The 24,510-nt window shown below is 43.9% G+C and overlaps 1 protein-coding gene across 1 annotated transcript in view; it reads right to left on the reverse strand.

Moving 5' to 3' along the window:
• LOC138472665 (inhibitor of nuclear factor kappa-B kinase subunit alpha-like) overlaps nt 1-24,510 on the reverse strand; it is a 1,781,717-nt gene that overhangs the window by 677,758 nt on the left and 1,079,449 nt on the right. Inside the window, exon 12 of the mRNA XM_069610956.1 lies at nt 12,191-12,314. Coding sequence (XP_069467057.1) covers nt 12,191-12,314 — 124 coding nt within the window. The remainder of the gene's footprint in view (nt 1-12,190; nt 12,315-24,510) is intronic.

A 24,510-nucleotide genomic window follows, 5' to 3' on the forward strand; every position in this document is an offset into this window, starting at 1 on the left:
TCAGTCTTCTGCCACGCCTGCGTGCCTGCAGCCAGCATCCAGTCTTCTGCCACGCCCGCCTCGAATCCAGAGCTCCTAGAATAAAGAAGAAGAAAAGGACAACAAGGTCAGAGAACGAACTTATTTCAAATTCCTCACCTAATTCCGGAACCATTTCATCTCCGGACCTGGAAAGTACATCAGTCCTGCACGCGTCGCGTCGCCAGCTCCAGCACGGCGCCATACTCACCAGTTCTCATAGCATCTTTCGATCCGGTACTGTCTCCATCATTTCTTCACCGTAATCCGGCACCTAGGGGACACAAGAAAAAACAAGGTGAGCCAAGGGAATCAACAAATACAACCTCTTACCACCATAGACTTACCTGATTTACCACCAGCGGTATTATTCCATAACTCCACATTTTCATATGCCGCATCGGTAAAGAGGGTGAAAAACAACACGTTAACACATGCAATAGTTACCGGACAGCGTTGGGTAACACAGACTCTTATCTGAACGCCAGCAGCAGCTACGAGACCTTCTTCTCACGAACTCAGTTGCAACTTAAGGAAGGAAGGGGACAAGAGTGAACATCAGGCACATTGAACTCTTTGAAATTGATACTTACCAATCTCGCTAGGGACTTCAGAGTCAATACTTACCGGAACTCTCCCAACACCTTCAAACCAGTGAAGTAACTGGTATCTACGCGCCCCTGCAAGACACGCAGGATGGAGAGCTCATCTTTTACGAACATAAGGAAAATACTTCTTCGGGTCCAGCAGACAAGACTAGGCGGGCCAGTCCAGACAGTCATCTCTGCACTACGCATCACGTTGAAGGAGACCGCAGCTGTCCGGGTCAGATGGACACCCCTGTGGGGTCCAGGTGAGCGTAACAATTATAACCGAAACACAAACTCTACTATGGACTAAAAACAATTGTAGAGACAATCTGTCGAGAGAAGAAAGGGAGGCCCTTGTCAAATTAAAATTAAACGGCACTTTTGTAATTAAGCCAGCAGACAAGGATGGGAGTATTGTGCTTTGGGACAAAAATAACGATGAGAAAGAAGTCTTGAAACATCTTAATGATCCCCAAGCCTATCGCAAGCTTCCTCACAATCCCACTGATAGACTAAAGGAAGAAATCACAAGTTTGATGAAACATGCCCTGGAAAAAGGCTGGATTGACGAAGATGAATACTCATTCTTAGTTAACAATCCCACCACCCCAGCTTTTTACATCTTTCCTAAGGTGCACAAAAACCTATCCACTCCAAAAGGACGACCTATAGTTGCTGCCAATAATTCAGTTATAGAACCTCTGTCTATGTACGCCGACTGGTTTCTGCAGCCCTTCGTTGGTTAAATGCAGTCGTATATTAAAGACACCACGAGTATGATCAACACCATCACTCTCCTTCCTATAACATCAGAAGATGTGCTCGTCACACTTGACGTGATAGCACTGTATACTAGTATACCACAACAGGACTGCTTAAGAGTAATGGCCAAATACCTAGACTCGCGTATCAGCACTAAAAAAAAAAAAAAGTACCAACAGCATTTATCTTGGAGTGTATACGTCTGGCATTGAGGGAAAACTTTTTTCTATATGGCAAAACTTTTTCAACCAACTACAAGGTACCAGCATGGGAGCGACATTTGCTCGCGACCTGGCTAATCTCTATATGAACAACTTTGAGATTAATTCCATCTATCATCCTACAAATCTCTTTAGCTTAAACATTCAAGCATGGTACAGATACATCAATGAATCAATGATGTGTGCATGGTCTGGAGAGGTTCGATTACCCAACTAATGGAGTTCCATACATGGCTGAACACCCGAAATCCCTGTATTCAATTTACCATCGAACATAATATGACAAGGGTACCATTTCTTGATTTAGAAATTGTGAAAACAGATTATGGCACTTTAGAAACAGTGCTATACAAAAAGCCCACAGACAAAAACATGCTTCTCAACTATGCCAGTTTTCATCCCAAAAGTTTAAAAGAAGGCCTCCCCTTCGGCCAGTTTTTGCATATTCGCAGAAACTGCTCACAGATAGCCGATTACAAATCTCACAGTCTGGCTCTAAAAGCAAGGCTAAAAGACAGAGGTTACCCTAAACCTACGATACAGAGGGCGTACAAACGAGCTCAACACATGAATAAGGACACATGTCTACATACAACGCAGAAAACATCTTTGGATAAGATCACGTGTGTGAGTACTTTTAGCCCCATAAGCAGCTCACTCCGCAAAGTCATTCTCAGACATTGGGATATGATAAAAACTGAGGATTTTTACCCCTCTAGACCACGTTTTGCCTTTAAAAGGCAAAGGAATCTGAAAGATACCTTGGTACACACTTACCCATTGCAATAAACATACACACACCCAGAGTACGCTATGGGGTCTTCCCCCAGTCTCAGGCCACCACAAATGTGGTAAATGCTCAGTCTGTGCACAAACTAGGGATATGAAAAGCATTACTTTAGGTACCCGTGTTGTACAATTAACAGACTTTACCAACTATTTAACGACCTGGGCTGTTTATGTCATAATGTTACGCTCACCTGATCTCCACGGGGGCGCCGAACGGAGCTGGACGTTCTGGTCATGAGTGGTTCCTTGTGCCCCGCTCTGACTTCGTCACGAAAGCAGGTTTGCCTTAAAATGTTAAATCAAATGTTACCCAACCATAAGGACGAGGGCAACTCCCGCTTCCCGTGACCTCCACTTGCACCCTTCTGCTATGCCTCACCTTTGTATTGTGAATGGCGGGCTCTCCGTCCTGCGTCTCTATGCAGTGGTGCGCAGTAGTTCTAGGATCTAGTTACTTCACTGATTCTGCAGAGTTCCAAACAACTGTGACTCAATAGGTAAGTCTCTTTCCAATGGTATGGATTGCTTAAGAGTTCAAGTTGTAAGTCCACTCCTGTGCCCCTTTCTACACGTTTTCCCCTTGTGCTTAATATGGAGCAAGGTCCTTTTCAGGAATGGTAGCTGGCTTCCAAAGGTAAGTTTTGCGCCAGCGCTATGCAAAAGTCTTTCCCCAAGGTTTTGTTCTCTGCACAACTAACCTGCTGTTCTTTGCATTCTGCAGGTGTGGAATCTCCAGAACAGTTTGTGTGAAGATGTATTGCGGGTCCGCGAAGAATTGCTGTCTCTGGGTGAGTAGCCGTGTTGCACAAGATTTTAAGTCTAAATGAGGCTTTCCCCACAGCGCAGCTAACCTGATGTCTTCTTTTATGTTTCTACAGATGTGGCAGCTCCGGAGCGGCGATCGGATGATGGGCGGCGATCGCGTGATGGTGCTCCGATGGACCGCTGGACTGAGCAGCTAACCTGGTGTCCTCTCCCTTGCAGCTCGGCAGTAACAGAGACTCCAGGAACACCGAGATGGAAAATCAGGTAAGTGTCTTGTTCTGCTCTCTTTCTTCCTTGCAGGTAGCTCGAGACAACTGGACGGGCGTAGCGGAAGACTGGCCTGGAGTTTGCAGACACGGTGAGCGTTACGTTGCAGGAGTGCAGAATAACGCAAAGCGTGTTCTGTACAAAGGGCGTGGCTTATATAGTCTTCAGAAAGTAGTCCTTAGGAAAAGCAGTCCCAGCAACCACACCCAAGCAAATAGTTCCTTAGGCAAGTAGTCCCTTCAGCCCGCTTCAGATTGGTTTACAAGTGCTTCACTGGGTTTGAAACTTGTCATGTGGGTGATGGCAGTATGAGCATGGCGCCAGCGGCGCCAGGACCGAGTCCAGGAGGCCCCTGTGAGACCGTTTGGGGCCTTTAAGGCCCCCATGGAACCCAAAGCCCTGGGCATGTTGGCCTGCACCTGAAGTTTGGGGGTATGGCCGTGACACATAATATGCCCGTGCAATTTAGCATATATCGGCAAAACTAAGCGCCAGGTGAGACAGCGAATATGTGAGCATAAATCGTGCATAAGAAACAAAATAGATAATAAACCCCTGGTAGCATATTACGTTAAAAAAAACAGCACAAATCAACCGATATGCTCTGGTGTGTATTAAAAGTTGTCAAACAGGCCCCTAAAGGGGGCAAACGAGATCTCATACTAACGCGTTGTGAACAAAGATGGATTTATGATACTAACTCAGTGAAACAAGGACTCAATGTTGCTGTGGAATGGAATGCATTCCTGTAAAATACCCCATAAACTGTATACGAGAGACTAAGGCCACCCTCAGACTGGATCTGCACCTCAGTACGACTAGTTCCCAAACAATCGATACACGACTGCCCCTATTTGGGTGACTTTGTAGCTACCTGTAAGTAAGTGCTGCATAAGTGGAATCCAAATTTCTCATCCTCAAGGAGAGGTCAGGGTGACAACACCATGAGTGGATACCCGGGGTGTTGTCTGGCTTGCTCTTTCATCCTCCCAGCAGAGTTTTCTGGTCTAGGGTTACTTGAACACTCCCATGTAACTACATGCTCTACATTGGGGATGAGCAACCACAATGTAATATAAGAATAAAGAATAAGAACATCACTATTTAACAAATAAAACAATGCCCGGATCAGCATTGCAAATAGTATAATACGCATGTTGGCACCAGGAAGTGTGATCAGGTGACCGCGCTCTTGGATATCAATCAGTAATAGCCTTATCGTTTCGCGTATGGCTTTTGCAAACATATACATTGTTACAAAGCGGCATTTAAGCACTATGTGAGGCATACTTACAATAAACTACATATCCCAGAAACCCTGGCAGTGACCGCCTCAATATACAGGGAGGTCATATGACGCACGATCACATGACCGCGTGATCAGAAACGAAGGCTTCTCGATGGTAGTCATTACACGAAATGCTCCCGGCTTAAGCAAAAAACAGAAATACATCAAATCACTTTGAGGTAAGCGGCACTCGTTTGAGATGCATAACAAGAAGACACTGTTTTTCTGTTTCTTACGTATATATTTTTTCACCACTTGCGGTGATAAACAGATGTTAGCAGTTAAGTAGGCCCTCAAGGGAATGCTAGGAACCACGGCAGCAATTGACTATCTTTATGCTTTACAAGAGGTTATAACTTATTTTGCAGCTCTAGCAAGCACTTAGAAACCACTATAAAGATAAATGCTGCATAATTACCAATAGTTTATTTACGGATGACTACAGTTATTACCATATGCAACGTTGTAAAATATAACAATGTAATCCCAAGGGATCCGCAAAGGAACTGATCTCTGCTCCTCTCGGTCTTGTTTCAGAAGGCGGTTGTAACTGTGAACATAGTGCAGTTTTGAACAGCGGTGAAGACCGCTAAAGACATTCAATATGATCTTTTCACGCAAACTACATCATGGCAACAGCATAGTAATAAGCTTTTCTGAGCAGAATTGAAAGGTACTCATTTGATATATAAGCATGGTTGTATCCTATAACAAAAATAAATAACACATTTAAATCAAATGAGAATAATAATAGAGGTATGTATACCCATAGGTATGGTGAATGACCACACCATCTGAATTGAATACCTAAGAGCAGCCAGACGGCGCCAAGAATTTTCCTAACTGTCTCGAAGCAATCTGAGTGAGATACAGGTCAGTAAATGTGGTGGCATAACAAGATATGCCGCTTCCACCATTTTAAGCACAGAACCATCAATGAACACTTTGTATGTGTTTTTTTAAAATAAGTCTTTTTAAATTTTCCCTTTAGAGTGTGTTGTAAGGAACTTTGAACTTGAGAAGTATACACTACATGTCCAAATAATTTTTTTTATCCTGAAGACGGCCCCAACTAATAAGACCAACAGCACTGTGAGAGTGAACTGTATGTGTTGATATGGCCGAAACATATGTCGACTATAACTGAGGAAACTGTTACTAAACTTTTTTCTCTTTCTCAATCTATACTAAGTATTACAACGGTGTCCTTTTGAATTTACAACTTTATGTACACCACTAAAATAACCTTGTATAGTAGTACAGAGAGACTGCATACAAATATCAAAGCAAATACAGCTATCTCCTTGGATAATTGTCACATTTAATTATGCAGGAATGATCATGGCTAGTGATCCAAGATCTTTTCTTGAATTTGTGAATTAACAATATACACCAACAGTATCTGAAACTCTTTTTCCCTCCTATTTTATATTTTCTCTTGATTTTTTTCATTTGTGTGTTTAGCTTGACGGTATGGTGCATTGTCACATTTAAGAATGTAAGTGTTCTGCACAGATTTAAAACGTTTTTTTAGATAAATATATATAGGACCTATTTGGAGGCCTTTTTAGTTTTTGCTAAACATGTATTAAAATAAATAAATATGCCTAATTGAAACATTAGAGTGGTGGTTGCAGCAATCTTTAATTGAACTAGATTGGCTTTTTTCTGATCTGTAGCGTCACAGGGACTAAAGGAAGAGGTAGTCGACCTGTCTGTTCTTTTTCGATATAAAAGTCTCCCACTTGACAGTGTCGAACCCCCCCGCCCCCGATACCAAAAAACAGGGAGTACCCAATTTTGTAAGCACAGTAATTATGCACTACAAACAGGAGTGCCGGCATTAATCCATTGTGCGGACTGTGCAGTGTGTTGTCCATGGAGTTTGTGGGCAACATTGGAGGGCACTTTTTGGAGAACTATTCAGCGCCTCCCAAGGTATGTTCCGACCCGCATCATAAAGCATGAGCTATGGTTAGTTTCCATAAACGCCACAATAATTTGGAGTGCTCTTTCAAAGTATAGAAAAACAATAGTGGACAATATCGCTTCCCAAATTGTAATTTTGCAATTTGGAAACAAATACAAAGCAGAACAAATCCTAAGAGTGTAATTAATATTGTTTGAAACGACTAAGTGACATTGGCACTATTGTGGAAACTTTAAAAACTAACCCAGAGTCTGTAAAAAGAAGACTGTGGGAGAGAGAGAGATTGGATCAAGATTGATGATCAAAGACAAAAACATACTCTATAAGAACATAGCAAGTCAAGCCAAAGCCTTGAATAATGTGCCAAAGTACTTAGAAAAATGTCCTAGTCAACGCTATCGGCATCTCTTCATGAAATTTTGCTTTATTCTATTTCCAACAAAGGAGATTCTTGAAAGATGGAGAAAAAAGCTTTTCACAGACAGCAGGTGCCCATTTTGTCAAAGTGCAGACGAAACTCTTCAGCATCTAACTTTATTCTGCTCCGCGTTGAGATCGCTGCGAACAAGAGTGATGGGATCAGTCATTGCGAGCAGATCGGCGCTGAATGGGGAAGAATGGTGGCATACCATGTGCGAAGGAAGAAGCACAAAACTCACTTTCGCATTGGTTATATTTCTGGAACAAATTCTAAAACTCCTTTCCTAGCAAGTGACAAATGATACGGCAACAAGAATGTGTTAGGAAAGGATATGCTCAAGAATTATGGGAAAGGCCATTTTAAACTGGAAATGTGAAACTGATGTTTTTAAAAGTTTGTAATAAACTAAAAAAAATTGTAATATACAGAAACACTGACACACTATGTATTGTATAAATACAGGGTTTCTTTTTTTATAAAAGGAGACCAAGAGATTCTTGGGTAAGTAAGTACTATCATAAAGCATATTAACACGTTATAGAAATACAACACGATGCTTTAAATACACAGATCAAAGCACAGACCTTATTTAGAACACTAAACAGTATTTCTAGATATGTTAGACCTTTGTATACACATTCAGTATAGGGTGCACCTATTCTTGGGGAGTAAAATCATAACTTACTTTCAGATTACTTACAGTAATTCAAGGGTAGTAGACCGTAACAGTTGTACTGTGATGCTCAGCAAGGAAATCATAGTAAATCAACTGGACAATATACTTTTCAGAGTGGTGGGACACTTGTTCCAGGGACAGTAAACATATATAACTACATTTGTGATATCACAATTATACTAGGTGAGTAAAACAATGGTGTAATATACTATTACAGGTGCTTTTTGAGATCAGAGAAACACAGATTAAAATAAGCAATAACTCTTGTAACTTATTTTAGGATGACACACAGCTAACCTAAGGCACGTAAAACCTATACACTTTGTGAAAGATCTATCAGCAACTTAAAGGCAGTGTACACCTAAGACTCTTTTTGTGTCTGTCTCAAACAGACCAGGGAAAGTAAAACCCAAGGTTATTCTTTATGAATGACTCAAGGTTATTCTAGGTAGGTTAAAAACAAAGGCAGACTTATTCTGGGCAGGCTAACAACACGTTAAGGGAAGCCAGACCAAGTTCTGGGACACTCATACATTTATCCTAACAGGAATAGTGAAGAGGAACCAACAGCATTACTATTGGGACGAGGCAAAACCAAATCACAGGTGAGTAATATAACCTTACATCTACTTTCTGTTACAATGCGAAACAGTTTAAGGAAAGAAAGATGTTCGATATACTTTTCAGAATGGCAACACATTTCTAAGGTAAGTAGTAACTTTGGTAACTGTTCACTCTCAGAGATACAGTTACCAACCAACTTCTTTTACAGGTAAGTAACTTTTGCACACTTGTTAATCTTTTCAAGGCTGAATCCTTTTCTTTTCCAGTCCTTCCCTTATTCTATAGCACAAGTTCACTCAGAGGCAGTAGAGAGACCCTAGTGGTCCAGGTGCTAGCTGTAGGCAGGGTGAGATAGGGTTCAGTTGCAGGCAAAGTCAGAGTTCCAGAGGAAGACTGTTCAAACAAGTAAGTATTTCACTTTACAGTTAGTGGAGGGTCCAGAGACTTCAGAGAAGAACCCCTAGGAGGATTCCAGCAGTAGGCATGAGTGAACTGGATGAGTGGCCTTCCAATCACAGAAAACATTCCAAAGCTATACAGAAATCACAAATGCTTAAGGTAGGTAAAATACCCCAGCCAACACAGTACCTGAGCACAGAAAAAGAGTTGCAGCAGGAAGACTTCAGGATATGCAGCCACAACCCGGTCGATGGATTCCTTTGTCAAGAAGACCGAAGACAGGACTTTGGAAGGATTTTTGCAGTAGGGATCACAGGCAAACGCTTTAGGCAAGATTTACCTTGTGGCTCGATGCAGCTCTATGGATTTGGCACCTTTTCAAGGAGCACAAAAGAAGACAGAATATCGCTGATCCGATTCCTATCGTTTGCAAGGTACAGCACTCTGGTCAGAGTACCTTTTGGACTGGAATCCTGCCTCTGAAGATCCAGCAGGATGCCCACAAGGTTTTAGCGAGATTTGGAATTCTGAAGGCCGAGCACCACACAATGGCTCCAGGTCCCAGGGAATTGGAGTATTGCAGCCACTTAAGGTCGCAGCACAGCGTGGGATGACTCAAAATGCAGGTCTTCTTGCGTCTACTGGGTCTCACCAGGCTCTGGGCCAAGGTCATCATTTTCGGAGTGCCCAGGTCGATTGGAAGGAAGGGCTATAGCAGGCTCTGGTTCCACAGCAGGCTCTCCGGTCACCGGAAATCGTCTGAGCTGCGGTTTCTTCATCTTCCTCTTCTGTTTTGGTTCCAGTGGTCGACTACCTCTTCAGCTTCCAGATTCAGACTTTTATCCAGGAACCCAGCCAATCAAACCTTGCAACATTCAAACTTGGAGGGTTGGAAATCCTTTCAAGACAGCCAACCTCCCAGTTTGAACTGTAATCTCACAGTCAGGCTGGAAGACAAAGGGCTGCAGAGTTTTGGACTCCTCCCTCACTTCCTGCCTTCACAGACACTCTGGAGCCTGAGCAGGGAATCCACAGGTTTCCCACCTGAGATAAAGTTAACAGAAAGGAATTTTCAACCCTGGACGTCAGCAGAAGGAAGAAAGGACAAGAAACGCTAAAATGGTGAAAAAAGAAGAAAGGCCATTTTGGTAAAATGAGCACCCATGGGTGTGTTTACTGCGGCTGTGCAAACAGCCTGTGGTCAAGGTGCACCGAATTGATAAAAAGGTTCACTCCCGCCAGCCATTAAAGTTAAGTTTGTCCTTGTAACATAAATGTTACATTTAAAATGAGAAAAGGAATACTCAGCATCTCCCCAGAACTCCACATAAGGTGGGGGATTCTGTCTCACCTAATAAAATGTAAAAGGGATCCAAAGATCCTTTCTACCCTTGGGAACTGTAGTCTTCACAAGGTTAGCCGGAGAAAGTTAAAAGGGAGCCCTTAGGGCAATCTAGCAACAATATGCACTTATTGGCAATAAGTTGTCAAAGAGGATAACTTTTAAAAGACACTACAGAGTGTCTTAAAAATGACAACCATAAAATGAGTAAAAGACTGAGTTTGGAAAAAGGTTACCACTCACTGAGGTATAGGGAAGGATAATCTACCAGTCCAGCAAAAAGTTCTGGGGTTGACACAGGTCAGGAAGATTCACCATTGATATGAAAATCTTACCCCAAACTGTCTTGTTTCACTTGGCATTTGATTAGTAAACTATGATCTGTGACAAAACCTACTGCCCTTGTGGAGTATAACATGGTCTCTGGTCATATGACCTCGAGCACTGTTTTGGGCTCACGACCAATTTTCATAAATAACACATTTTAATTTGAGAAAAAACGAGAAGCAGTTTCAAAACTACTATATGGCAGAATTATGCATAATATTTGAATAGGAGGAATGTTTGCTGTACCCCACAGTAATACCAGATTCTGAATACCTCAACACGAACACCACAGAGCTTCCAATTTGAAGTGGCTGGAATGCTGACTGGATAGTACACCATCATTATGTTGAACTCCTGAACCAAAATTGCCTTGCCATTAATGACCAGAATGAGGTAAGAGCTAGTCTAAAACATTCGTTCAACTGCTTGGTAATAAGCTTTGTCTCTGTAAATATCCACTTTCCCTCCATTTGAACCTGAAATTTGCCAATGTATGTTTCCCACTCTGCAATATATGCGCCTGGATAAAGTTATTAACAAAGTTGGCAAGTGATTAGACTGAGTGTAGCAGGAGCTGATCTCCGCGCACACCTTTTTTTTTTTTTGAAGATTGAGATTTATACGACTGACACTTTACTTTATAGGTAGCAGCCACATAATGAAGCCCTCAATTTTGGAGATGTCAGATGCCCCTCGACTTCAATGGCCGAAACTATCACAGGTGACAGGAGCAGAGACTAAAATGCAAATTGTTTTGCCCTAAGCGACTGCACTAGAAGAAATCCCTTTAGTTTGCTCAACTATCCCTTGCATGCTTTCACCCAAGCGCAGATGTGGTCCAAATGAAATTAAAAAAGAAAAATACAGACAAATCCAGAATGATCTTGATCACAAGAAGTATCTGAAGACATGCCAAACTTGCTTTATTGGATGCCAAAAAAAATTACCAGCAGGCGTCTAACTGAATAAATAATATTTTGGTAGGAATAAAAATAAAAATGGACCAAAAAGGAATTTAGGGTTTCTGTTGATGCCATCCTTTTCTGATGACACCTTTGCTATGTCTGTCTATGGTTGTTTGAATAGCACGAACGGCCAAGGGATCTTAAGCTCTGTTGCAGGTCGGAAAGGAGTGCGCCATCAGAGAGGTGCTATGCAAACAGGAAGGTTTTCAATTCCTTCCTGAAAGACACTAGGTTACAGCTGTTCAAAATGCCCAAAAGCTCTTTTTCAGACTTCTGGATCCAATTTATAAGAGGACAGGATCATGCAAAGCAACCCAACCTACACATGAATTATTCCTCAAACATGAAAACAGAAGCGTCCAGTGTTATGCAGATCAGGGATGTGTGTGTAAGGTGGGGCAGGGAGGCCATTCGCATTGCCTTCTCGTTCAGCTTCCTACCCACTTCCAGTCAGACATTTTGGATTACACACCATTATACACTTAAGGACTAAGTAGGTTTATATACAGCTCTGTAATGGCAGGTCGATATGGTGATCAGCAGAATCAGTAAATATTGCATTTCCACATTGGATGCTGGCCAGCTGCACTTTGAGCCTACTCAAAAAGGCTTCAGATTCTCTCACCCAAAACCATTGTTTGGCTTTTTCTTTTGGATATTTTGAAAGGGTATACTTATTCTATATAATGCTCTATAACTCCAGATCCCCTTTGTAGGGGTCAGTTTTAAACGAATACAAAAAATGGTAACACCCACATTACTGTTTTCTGCACTAAAACAGACCAAAGGCACATATATCTGTACTGTCATACAATTATTACAGATTTCTCACTTCATACTTGTATTTGTACATTACAGATACTTACATTGCTGCTCTCTGCCCCTGGAAGAGTCGGCTGTAATCATCCTTAAGTCCAGACACATAGTGTACTGCTTCGGCCCAAACTTTCCGCAGCTGAGCAATAGGTAACTGGATTTTGCTGTCCTGAACTGGAGAGAATGAAATGTACCACATGGGAGTGAGTAACAGAGGGTCTTCACAAAAAGCTTCAATAAACCAGATGGGTGTGCTGCAATACCGCTGGAGTGATAGGGCTACAACTCTGTACAAAGCAGTGCACGGTCAAAGTAATCATGATAAAATGATACACACAGATCAACAGATAAACTGCTCTGGAGTATGCTATCACATCTCGTGCAAGATAAAGCTGTGCTGGGTCTTGCGGAGAGCATGGCAGCAGCACAGATATAAACAAAAATAATACAAACAGTGGCTTTTAAAAATTCTGTACAACCTATTGGAGTCAAAGATCAGAAGAACAATTTTCTTTGTATTTTTATGTTTTATTGGTTTATTTCAAAACTTTTAATACATCATTACATTCAAGAATTCACATTGTTACATCATCTAGATAAAATCCATGTGATTAACACATCAAAAGAAGAACACATCCTTTATCACGCCCCTCATACATATCCCTCCATTAAAAGTGTATTTTAAAATGTCACTAGTGCAAACACTGCAGACTGGTTCACACATAGTAAAATCAGCCTTCACCATTCATCCAACAATAAAAAGGAAACCATATGAGTAACCGCTGAAAGCTAATACACTCTTTGAGCAGTAAGACCTATGCATGATGTTACCAGATGCTTCAATGTTTCCACTACCCCCTGTTGATGACAAAACCTGCACGTTCTAAGCTGCTTGTAAATCTGTTTCCGAGCACCCAATACCTCTTTAGTTGGATACAAGTGCAAGTGCCCTCTCACGAAGTATCCTCTATATAATGCACTAGGAAACTTCCTCAGATAAGCAGGAATTGTTTTTAAAGCTCTTCCTTCTCCCAAATAGTCTTGCATCAAGACACACTGATTTCTTCTATTCTGCGTAAGTATCCAATCCTTCCACTGCAGTTTAATTTTCACCGGCACAGGGTTGGAGATCAAAAGGTCACTAGACTGTTCAAAGTCTCCCAAACAAGTAGAAGACGCCTCTTTCCAATGATCCAAGGGCCGTGACATTTCATTTGCCAGTCTTTTGCCTAGGATTGCTAATTGGGGTAATGACTTCGACAACAATGTGGAATATAAGGACAGCAACCCTAATTCAAACCTAACGCAGGCCATCGGAAGACTTTTTGGGAGCTGCAAAACTCTCTTCCAAAAGGCACCTTCAAGAATTTCCCATATCTGCCACAAAAACGATTCAAACCAGTTTCCGCCCCATTGGAAAGAATAGGCCCTATTTTCTGGGTATAGAAAGTTAACAGAGGGACCATTGTGAACTTACCAAACGGTCGATGGTGGACTAATACTTGTGAGGCCAAATGTGTAACCTTCGATCTTAATAACAATGACCATGGCGATTCAATTACACTTTGATTAACACACACCCCGAGATATGTGATGTGATAAATGCATTCCATGAATATCCGGGGCCTTAATAACCCTATCAAGGCACAGAAAGTGCTAGCATACATTAATCGCCACAGTCCAAAAGGTGGTAATGTTACAGGAAACTCATGCACAGTGGACACTCAATGAGAGGTTTTCTCCCAACTGGGGGACCCAGCAGGGCTACACAGACTACTCCCCCCAAGCTAGGGGGGTGTTGACTATTATACATCACTCTCTCCCCTTTCATGAAGCTATGCGTTGCTTAGACCCACAGGGAAGATCCTATGGGGTAAGCTATCCAGTATTGATACTACGCTAGTTAATACATATGGCCCTAACTTGATGACCCTGAATTCTACGGGCAAGTGATAGATTATAAAGGGGAGGTGACTTTAATACAATTCTGGACTGTGCAGTGGACCGACCAAGAGTTACCCAATGTGAGTTGACAAATGCAGGCCCTATGATATTGCAAGTTATGCAACAAACAGAACTAGTTGATGCATGGAGGGATCGTAACCCCGTCATACGTGAATATACTTATTACTCGTTGGTGCATGACGCACAGTCCAGGATTGACTATTGGTTGGTTACGGTGGCACTCATGGCGCGTGTTTCTGGAATGCAAGATACTCCCTAAAACCATCTCTGATCATTCTCCGGTCTCAAGGACGATGGTGTGGGACGGCCACTCTACTCCCTGCCCGGTGTGCAGAATGCATCCCACATGTCTACTAGATCCTATGTTCCTTGAGGCACTACCAGATGCAATCAATGACTTATTCCAGAGGAACAAAGGTTCCGTACCCCAATTCTCAACTGACTGGGAGACATTTAAGGTGTGCCTGAGGGGCAAGGTGATAGTCTCCTTTGGAAGTCTAAAGGAAACGAGAAGAGAATTAGATTAGAAACAGACCTGAGACAGCTCGAAAATGAATACAGTACATCACACAGTAGGGCGCGGTTAGGCTTCATTAAGGGGAACCGGCTGAAATGCACAGAACTGGCGGACAGAGAAGTTTGCTTGATAACCCAAACCTCTCAAGTAAGGCGATACTGCAAAGCAGACAGACCAGGCCGTTTCCTTGCAGGAGCTATCAGGTCTGAGAAAGGGGCACAACCCATCACTGGGATTAAGGGTAAGACAGGTAATATACGTACTACACCTGATGAAATCAACAGTCAGTTCCCCCAATACTACATGCCCATTCCGATTTGTGCACTAATGGAGAGCTGATGGGTTACCTAAACGGGATCCCTCTCCCATCGCTGGCACTGGAATCACAGCTATTGTGTGAGAACCACCCACGCCAAACTTGGTAATACCAGGGTTCAGTTGATCGCGTAGTGTAGCCGTAGAAACCTTCCAGACAATGCAACTCCCAATAGTACAAAGTGACTATATTGGAAGGGGAATTGCCCAGAAGATTATATGAGTCGGAACACAGCTATCTAGACCAAACACAATGTCAGGAGTTGGGTTCATGAAATAAGACATAAACAAGGCAAACGGATGTAGATCAAACAACGTACTCACGAAGAGAATACCTCTGGGCAAGGATAGCAAATCAGGCAGGACAGAGGGCCAGGATACCCAGGACATCAGTTTTGGTGTTTGACGGGTAATATTCTTGTCGTAGAAAAGAAGATGAAAGGAAGTTCGTCCGATGATACTGGTTCCAGTGACAGGGACAATCCAACCTATACCTATACCCGCCGGCACGCGGACGCCTAATAAACAATAGTCCGTGAATAATCTGAGTTTCGTGTGATAAATTCCGAAAGAAATTTGGAAGGTCCAAATAACAATGTTCCGAGAGTCAGAGTTCCGTGAAATGCAATAATCCGAGACGCCAAATCTTGAAAATGCCAGGCAAAAGAAGGGTCGTTCGTTCCGAGATCGAGTAACAGGTAAATCCAATACAAGGTTTAGGGGGAGTTCAATATCAATCCGTGAGACAAAAACAGGGTCCAAGATCCAAGAACAAAAGGCCAGACAAGAACACAGTAGAGAGCTCCAAAATTGTAAATTCAGAAGCAGCGTTCCGAATGCCGGGGGGAGATTTAAACTAATCACGTGACCCTGCGGGGAACGTTGCCATGACGTAACCATGCACGAACGTGCTCAGGCAACCAACGTTTCCACGGCAACCCCCAGCGTTGTCTGATACTCTGGAAACGCTTCGGCTCCGTGTGTTTTGGAATTGTGGAACGTGTAGTCTTGACGTAACGCTGGATGGAACGGGGAGCAGACGCTGGTTTCTTGACAGTATCCTCCCCCAAAGATGAGGCCAAGAATCGAGCCAAGAGGACCGGAGCATGTACATTGGATTCAGGCTCCCAAGTACGATCCTCAGGTCCATAACCCTTCCAGTCAATAAGGAAATAACGAACACCTCGGGAAACCTTAGTGTCTAGAACAGCCTTCACCTCATACTCCTCCTCCCCCTGTATTTTGACCGGAGGCAGACGAACTGGGAGCCTGGTCCCCTCCGAACAGGGCTTCAGTAGAGATACATGAAAAACCGGATGGATCTTCCAAGTATTCGGTAGTTCAAGTCTCACTGCAGACTGATTGATTACATCCTTGACAGGATAAGGACCAACATATTTGGGTTTCAAACAACTCCTCATAGGAATACGGAGATGTTTAGTGGAAAGCCAGACCAACATACCCGGGTGATAATCGGGCGCAGGAGACCTATGCCGGTCGGCGTACTCCTTAGAACGATCCTGAGCTTCCTTCAAACGGGAATGAACATGTTGGTGTAGAGAAGTAATATCCCTAAGACTGTCTTGGACCGCGGGATTGTCTGACAAGACTGGAAGATCCAATGGCAGAGAACGGGGATGACAACCATACAAGGCAAAGAAAGGAGTAGTACCTGTGGAAGTATGAACAGAATTGTTGTACGCAAATTCGGCAGTCGCCAACGCCGACAACCAGGATTCCTGATGCTGCATAGTTAGACAGCGTAGATACTGCTCAAGCGTGGCATTCAAACGTTCCGTCTGACCGTCCGTTTCCGGATGATAAGCAGTGGAATACCTCGCATCAACACCCAGGGACATAGTAAGATGCTTCCAGAAACGCGAGGTGAACTGCGAGCCTCTGTCAGATATTATGACATCAGGAAGGCCGAAACGGCGGAAAACATGGCGAAGAAACAGATCCGCCAGAACCGGTGCCGTAGGCAAACCTTGACATGGAACAAACACGGCCAGTTTGGAGAAATAATCGATTATCACCCATATGGTGTCAAAACCCTGAATGGAAGGGAGTTCAGTGATGAAATCCATAGATATCATGGTCCATGGTTTGCTAGGAACCGGAAGAGGACACAATAAACCCACGGGTTTCGTGGTTGAGGACTTACGCTGGGCACAAATAGCGCAGGTAGAGATGTAATCCGAGACATCTTTCTGCATCGAAGGCCACCAACACCATCTCTTGAGTTGTTCCAGAGTTTTGCGCACCCCAGAATGGGCTGAAACCAAAGAATCATGACCCCACCTTAAAGCTGTTCGTCTGGAGTCGACATCTGGAAGATACAGACGACCTTTAACATAAGGCATAGAGTTAATTATGGTCATTTTCAAATTCTCAATCTCCGGAGGATTCCCCGAAACCCATTCTCTAATGGATTCCTTCAATGGAGTCTTCAAGGTACAGGAGCATATTACCTGATTTGGTAACAACAGTCCACCAAAATCCTCGGGAGAGGAGTCATCCCCATACCTCCTAGAAAGTGCATCTGCCTTGGAATGTAGGGCCCCAGGACGATACGTGATCTGGAAATTGAATTGTGAAAAGAACTCATGCCACCTGGCATGCCTGGCTGTGGTGCATTTCACTGACTGCATGGCAAGAAGATTGCGATGATCAGTGTAAACTTTTACTGGAACAGCAGTACCCAGAAGATGATGTCGCCACACCTTGAATGCATCACATACAGACAATAATTCTCGCTCAGTGACAGTGTATTTTGTTTCATATTTGGTAAGCTTCCTGGAATGAAACGCCACAGGATGAATGAAACCTGTGTCCTTGCAATACTGAGACAACACCGCCCCAACCGCTTGATCCGAGGCATCAGCCTCCACATAGAATGGTTGCGTAGACTCGGGATGCTGGAGGACTGGCGCAGAGGTGAACGCGATCTTGAGATCGTCAAAAGCTCTTTGTGCTTCCGCCGTCCACTTGAACCCATTCTTAGGACTGGTAAGGGCAGTCAAAGGGGCAACAATAGCAGAGAATGAGCGAATGAAACGTCTATAAAAGTTCGCAAACCCTAAAAAGACTGCAAGGATTTGATAGATGTAGGAGCAGGCCAGTCCAAAACAGCCCTTACTTTGGAATCGCTCATACCGACTCCCTGGTTCGTGATATCGTATCCCAGGAATTCCACATGTTGGACATGGAAGATGCACTTCTCTAGCTTAGCATAGAGATGATTGTCTCGGAGCCTTTGTAGCACCGTGGAAACGTGTTGAGCATGGGTATCATAGTCCGGTGAGTAGATCAGGATATCATCAAGATATACAATGACATAGTGGTCGAGTAAATCACTGAAAACATCATTGATAAAGTACTGAAACGTAGCCGGGGCATTGCTCAAACCAAAAGGCATGACCAAATACTCATACAGGCCGTACTTGGTTTTAAACGCCGTCTTCCACTCGTCACCCTTCCGTATTCCGACCAAATTATAAGCGCCCCGCAAATCCAACTTGCTGAAGATGGAAGAAGAACCCAATTGGTCTAGAAGAACCGAGATGAGTGGAATTGGGTATTGATTACGGATGGTGACAGCGTTCAATGCACGGTAGTCGATGCAAGGGCGCAAATCGCCTTCTTTCTTTGGAACAAAAAAAAGAGGCGATGCCGCCGGAGAACGCGATGGCCTGATAAAGCCAGAAGCCAAAGACTTGTCCAGATACTCCTTGAGCACCAAGTCCTCCTTGTGGGTTAAGGAGTAGACACGACCAGATGGTATAACAGCATTAGGAACCAAATCAATAGGACAGTCATACTGTCGATGTGGCGGTAGAATCTCAGCACCTCTCTTGTCAAATACGTCCTTAAAGTCTCGGTACTCCCCAGGTAACACCGAGTTCCTGACTGCTCCAATGACCAGAGCGGATTCCAAGAGATGTGTACTGGGTCCCACAGATGGGGATCCTGATGTCCCACAAGAAGTAGCACAGTATTCAGAATGAAAAGAAACCGTCCCTTTAGCCCAATCCACTAACGGATTGTGTTTCCTTAGCCAGGGCAACCCAAGGATTAACTTAAACTGGGGTGCTGTAATGACGTCAAAGGTTATGGTCTCGGTATGCCCAGAGGACGTAGTCATGAAAAGATCCACCGTTTGTTCAGTAACCAGACCAGATAACAAGGTTGTGCCGTCAACAGCGTTGACCAACTCAGGAGAAGGCTTGGGAATCAGAGGAATACCATGATTCTTAACAAACTGGCTGTCGGCATAATTCCCAGTGGCCCCTGAATCCAATACAGCGTCCGCCGTACAAGAAACAATGGAAGGAGCGCAAACATCAACCGTTATGGGAAACAAAACCATGAGATCAGAGCCCGTATTCAAGGGACTCGACAAAGGGGCTCTCTCTATTGCCGAGCTTTGGAGTTTCCCTGTTTTCGTGGTTTTCTGGGGCACTGTCTCAGGAAATGTTCTGAGGAGCCACAGTAATAACAAATTGTTCTTCCTACGGTTCTCTCTTTCCTCAGACGAGAGCGGAGCCCTGAGGGTACCTATCTGCATAGGTTCAGGCGTAGCATGGCTCTGATCAGCAGCTACTGGCGTAGGATAGGGAACCAGACTCTTTTCCCCTTTGCGTTCTGCTCTCCTGGCATCAATTTGAAGTAGATCAACTAACTCCGAAAAACCAGTAGGAATCACTGGGACAGTGGACAAAACATCCTTGAGAGAGTCTGAAAGCCCTTTGTAAAACAGAGCCCCTTTCTTTGCCTCGGGCCAATCCGTCTCCGCCACCAGTTGGTTAAACTTGGCTAGGTAGGACAACAAAGACAAATCCTTCTGTTGTAAAGAGAGTAGTTCCAAATCCGAGGTTTGGGATTTATATCGTGTGTCAAAGACACGGGACATAGCAGAGATGAGAGCATCACAGTCGTACAAAAGATGGCTCCCTTGTTCCAGTAATGGATTTGCCCAGACCGCTGCCGTACCCCCAAGGTAGGATAACACAAACGCCGCCTTGGTAGTGGCATCGGGGAAAGACGTAGGACGGCACAAAAAATGCAGCCTACATTGGTTGATGAAAGTGCGGAACGTCTTAGGATCCCCCATGAAACGTTCCGGAGGGGCCAAGGGAAACTGGGCCGTCATGTACACAGGTGCATTATCTTGTCGAGGAACGCCAGCTCCAAGGGCAGAACCAGAAGGAGGGGCGCTAACACCGCCACCCGCCTGCAAACTGGCCTGAAGGGCGTCGATCCGACGCTGGGTGGCATCATGAGCCGCAGTCATGTCTGCGCGTAAACCAGCAACCAACTGAACCAAAGCTGCCAATGGATCATCGGCAGTGTCCATGATAATGGATATAAGGCTTCTGAATATGTGAGAACCACCCACGCCAAACTAGGTAATACCAGGGTTCAGTTGATCGCGTAGTGTAGCCGTAGAAACCTTCCAGACAATGCAACTCCCAATAGTACAAAGGGACTATATTGGAAGGGGAATTGCCCAGAAGATTATATGAGTCGGAACACAGCTATCTAGACAAAGAACACAATGTCAGGAGTTGGGTTCATGAAATAAGACATAAACAAGGCAAACGGATGTAGATCAAACAACGTACTCACGAAGAGAATACCTCTGGGCAAGGATAGCAAATCAGGCAGGACAGAGGGCCAGGATACCCAGGACATCAGTTTTGGTGTTTGACGGGTAATATTCTTGTCGTAGAAAAGAAGATGAAAGGAAGTTCGTCCGATGATACTGGTTCCAGTGACAGGGACAATCCAACCTATACCTATACCCGCCGGAACGCGGACGCCTAATAAACAATAGTCCGTGAATAATCCGAGTTTCTTGTGATAAGTTCCGAAAGAAATTTGGAAGGTCCAAATAACAATGTTCCGAGAGTCAGAGTTCCGTGAAATGCAATAATCCGAGACGCCAAATCTTGAAAATGCCAGGCAAAAGAAGGGTCGTTCGTTCCGAGATCGAGTAAACAGGTAAATCCAATACAAGGTTTAGGGGGGGTTCAATATCAATCCGTGAGACAAAAACAGGGTCCAAGATCCAAGAACAAAAGGCCAGACAAGAACACAGTAGAGAGCTCCAAAATTGTAAATTCAGAAGCAGCGTTCCGAATGCCGGACGGAGATTTAAACTAATCACGTGACCCTGCAGGGAACGTTGCCATGACTAAACCGTGCACGAACGTGCTCAGGCAACCAACGTTTCCACGGCAACCCCCAGCGTTGTCTGATACTCTGGAAACGCTTCGGCTCCGTGTGTTTTGGAATTGTGGAACGTGTAGTCTTGACGTAACGCTGGATGGAACGGGGAGCAGACGCTGGTTTCTTGACATATTGCTTATTCGCCCACTCGCTCACAAGGGAATAAAAGACGCAATAATGGCTCCCCCTCGGGAAAAGCTCCAGGCCCCGATGGGATAGGAATCTAATTATATAAGGAGCTCTGATTAATCCTTGCACCCAAGCTATTGAATGTTTGTGAAGAATCCCTCCAGTCCGGTCAATTACCGCCTACACTTTCAGAAGCTTTAATCACTGTATTGCTAAAGCCGAACAGAACAGCCTCCAAAATGGCCTTATATAGGCCATTATCTCTAATGAACACTGACACTAAAGGTTTTGCCAAACTTTTATCCACCCGTCTCCTGCCCTTCATGTCAATGCTGGTTCATCCAGAACAATCCGGGTTTATCCCCAGACGTACTACGGCATTTAATCTTTGTAGACTGTTCTGCATCATGTCCCAAATAGACCCGAGAGCCAAGGACGTGGCTGCCTCGCTCGACGCAGAGAAGGCCTTTGACTCAGTCTCTTGGCAGATTCTTGTTGCAGTTCTTAAACAGATGCAACTGGGGGACCTCTTCATACAATTTATACGACTATTGTACACTAACCCAACAGCCAGAGTTCGCACCGGTGCCACGCTCTCTCCCACCTTCCACATGGGCCGTGGTACGGGGCAGGGCTGTCCATTATCCCCTCTACTCTTCACATTGACGATTGAGCCCCTTGCACGTATAATACGACACAAACATAGTCACAGCAGCCTACATATAGTGGGCCCACCACAAATGATATCCCTCTACGCCGACGACATGATGTTATATATCTGCAATCCGACACTAAACGTGGCTCCATTGCTAGAAGAGATCTGCAATTTCTCACCAAATTCCGGATACCGAATCAATGAGGCAAAGTCGAAGTTGTTCCCATCGACCAGTGCCACACACATTCCGACAGACTTAATGGGATTCAGATGGGTCCAACACAAACTTATATACCTTGGCATATTGGTCTCTCGATCGCATTGTTCACTACTCACAGTTAACCACGAGGGATACTTAGACATACTGGCAACAAAACTGCAACTATGGGCAAGGTTTCCTATATCGCTGTATGGCAGGCTCTCTATTCTTAAAATGATTGTAGTTCCCAAACGGCTGTATTATTTTTGCAATATTCCTATATGGCCGGGATGTACCTTCTTTGATAAACTGCGCTCCCTAGTAATCAAATACACATGAGGAACAGGGATTCCGCATATGAAATGGGAGGGTTTGACCGAACCATTCGAACAGGGTGGCCTGTTGGCCCCTGAATTTAAACTTTACTATGTTGTCTCGCAGGCGAAGCATGCTGCTATTGGTACATTTATCATGACACCCATTACACTTAGCCCTGGAGTCATACAGCGCCTCGCCCTCAAACTTAAAATCGATTATCCTTGCGGATCATCATACTCACTCTTGTTCATTTGACCCTGTGCGTACAACAGAAAATGCTTGGTGAAGACTATTTAAGAGACTTGGGGTAACGTCACCATACTGCGGATCGGTTCCCCTATGGAAATTCCCCAGAATCCCCTGACATACAAAGATATCCAAAGTATGTGGGACGCTGTAGAGGAGTACACACTACATGACCTGTTCCCCGACTGGACAGTTGTCACATTCGAAGACTTTGCGGCTAAATTTGGCCAAATTGGACAATACCCATTTGAACACTAATATTTTAGAATGAGCACAGCGTTTCGTAGACGCTGGCCTCATTCCCACCAAGAACCATCCGGCTGCGAACCACTAGAAATGTTTGTGACCAGTAAGAACCCTAAGCGGCTAGTGTCCAGATTATACAAAGCATGTCAGGCCAATCAAACACACATCAATAAAGCCAGAGAGAAATGGGAAAGAGATTTGGGCATAACAATACATGAGCAATGGGTGCGCTGGTGCTGCATGACAAAAGAAGTCTCCCTAAATGCCTGATTCAGGCTAATAAAATTTAAGATACTCAATCAACTACATTATACGCCTGCGCGTGTAGTGAGATTTGCGCCAGTGGCTAACTGTAAATGCATAAAATACGGTGCATCGGCCGCAGACCCCCTACATATGTATTGTTACTGCCCACGGATTGGCAAGTTCTGGCAATCAGTGACGGACGCCCTATTCAATATTACTGAAGTCCCCCCACACTCTCGCCCCTAAATACCTGTTGGGGGACATTGGGAAGGTACCTGTGAAAATCCATAGACTGTTTAATCTGGGTTGCCCGATTGCTAAAAACTGTATATTGAAATATTGGAAATCCAGAGTTTCCCCTGATGTCAATAAATGGCTTAGGGAATTGACCTATGTTAACAAAAGGGAGGAACGTTATGTTTTATCGACTGTACCCAACTGTAGGCCCAGGGACATATGGGAACCATTCCGCAAATACCAACAGAAAACGAATGTGGATCAGTAAAATGTGCTGCGAGATATAATAATTAATACTTTGTACTGGTCTTCCATAACCCGTTTGGACAATTTATGCTGATGCAAAACAATGTCGCAATGCTCACGCCTAAGTGTGTTTTGAGGTTGTACGTCTGTCACTGCAATAAATAAAGTAATTGAAAAGAAATGCATTTCAGATCCTCTTTGCCCACATACCATTTAAATGTGGGTCTTCAGTAACCTTTGTGAGCATTAAAGACCATTATTTTTGTTTTTTGGACATTCATTCTCAAATCGTTGATGTAATTTTGCAGTGCCTCTAGTCTAAATTGCAGACCTATGGGGGCTTTTATCTAACAGCACCAAATCTTCTGCATAAATAATCCAAGGTATTGGGACTCCATCAATCTTAGGGGGAAGTCTTCAACTTGTTTTTGGCTCAAGGCCAAATCAGATATATAAAGATTAAATAAAAAAGGAGCCAAACAAACAGCTCTGCTTTAATCCCTGCTTAGTTGCAATACTTTTGGACAGTATGCCCTGCCGTGTTAACCTAATGTGCACTGTGTTTCCCGCATACAGCTCTCTCACTGCCTCCATATGATGTACTGGAGAGCCCCAGTCCCTCAACTTAGTCCATAGTCTTGACACTATCAAACGCCTGTTCCAAAACCACCAAGGCTAGATAGCTTTTTTCTTTCCTTAGTGGATTGGAGTTTGAAAAGATTTAACAAAGATGTATCAATGTTCCCATACCCTTGAAGAAACCTGTCTGGCGGGGATACAAATGTCCTGACTCGCAGGGCCACTGTTAAATGCTGCAGTA

This window comes from Ambystoma mexicanum, chromosome 8 (assembly GCF_040938575.1).
Source record: "Ambystoma mexicanum isolate Mex_15411 chromosome 8, UKY_AmexF1_1, whole genome shotgun sequence".
In the NCBI taxonomy this organism is placed as follows: domain Eukaryota; kingdom Metazoa; phylum Chordata; class Amphibia; order Caudata; family Ambystomatidae; genus Ambystoma; species Ambystoma mexicanum.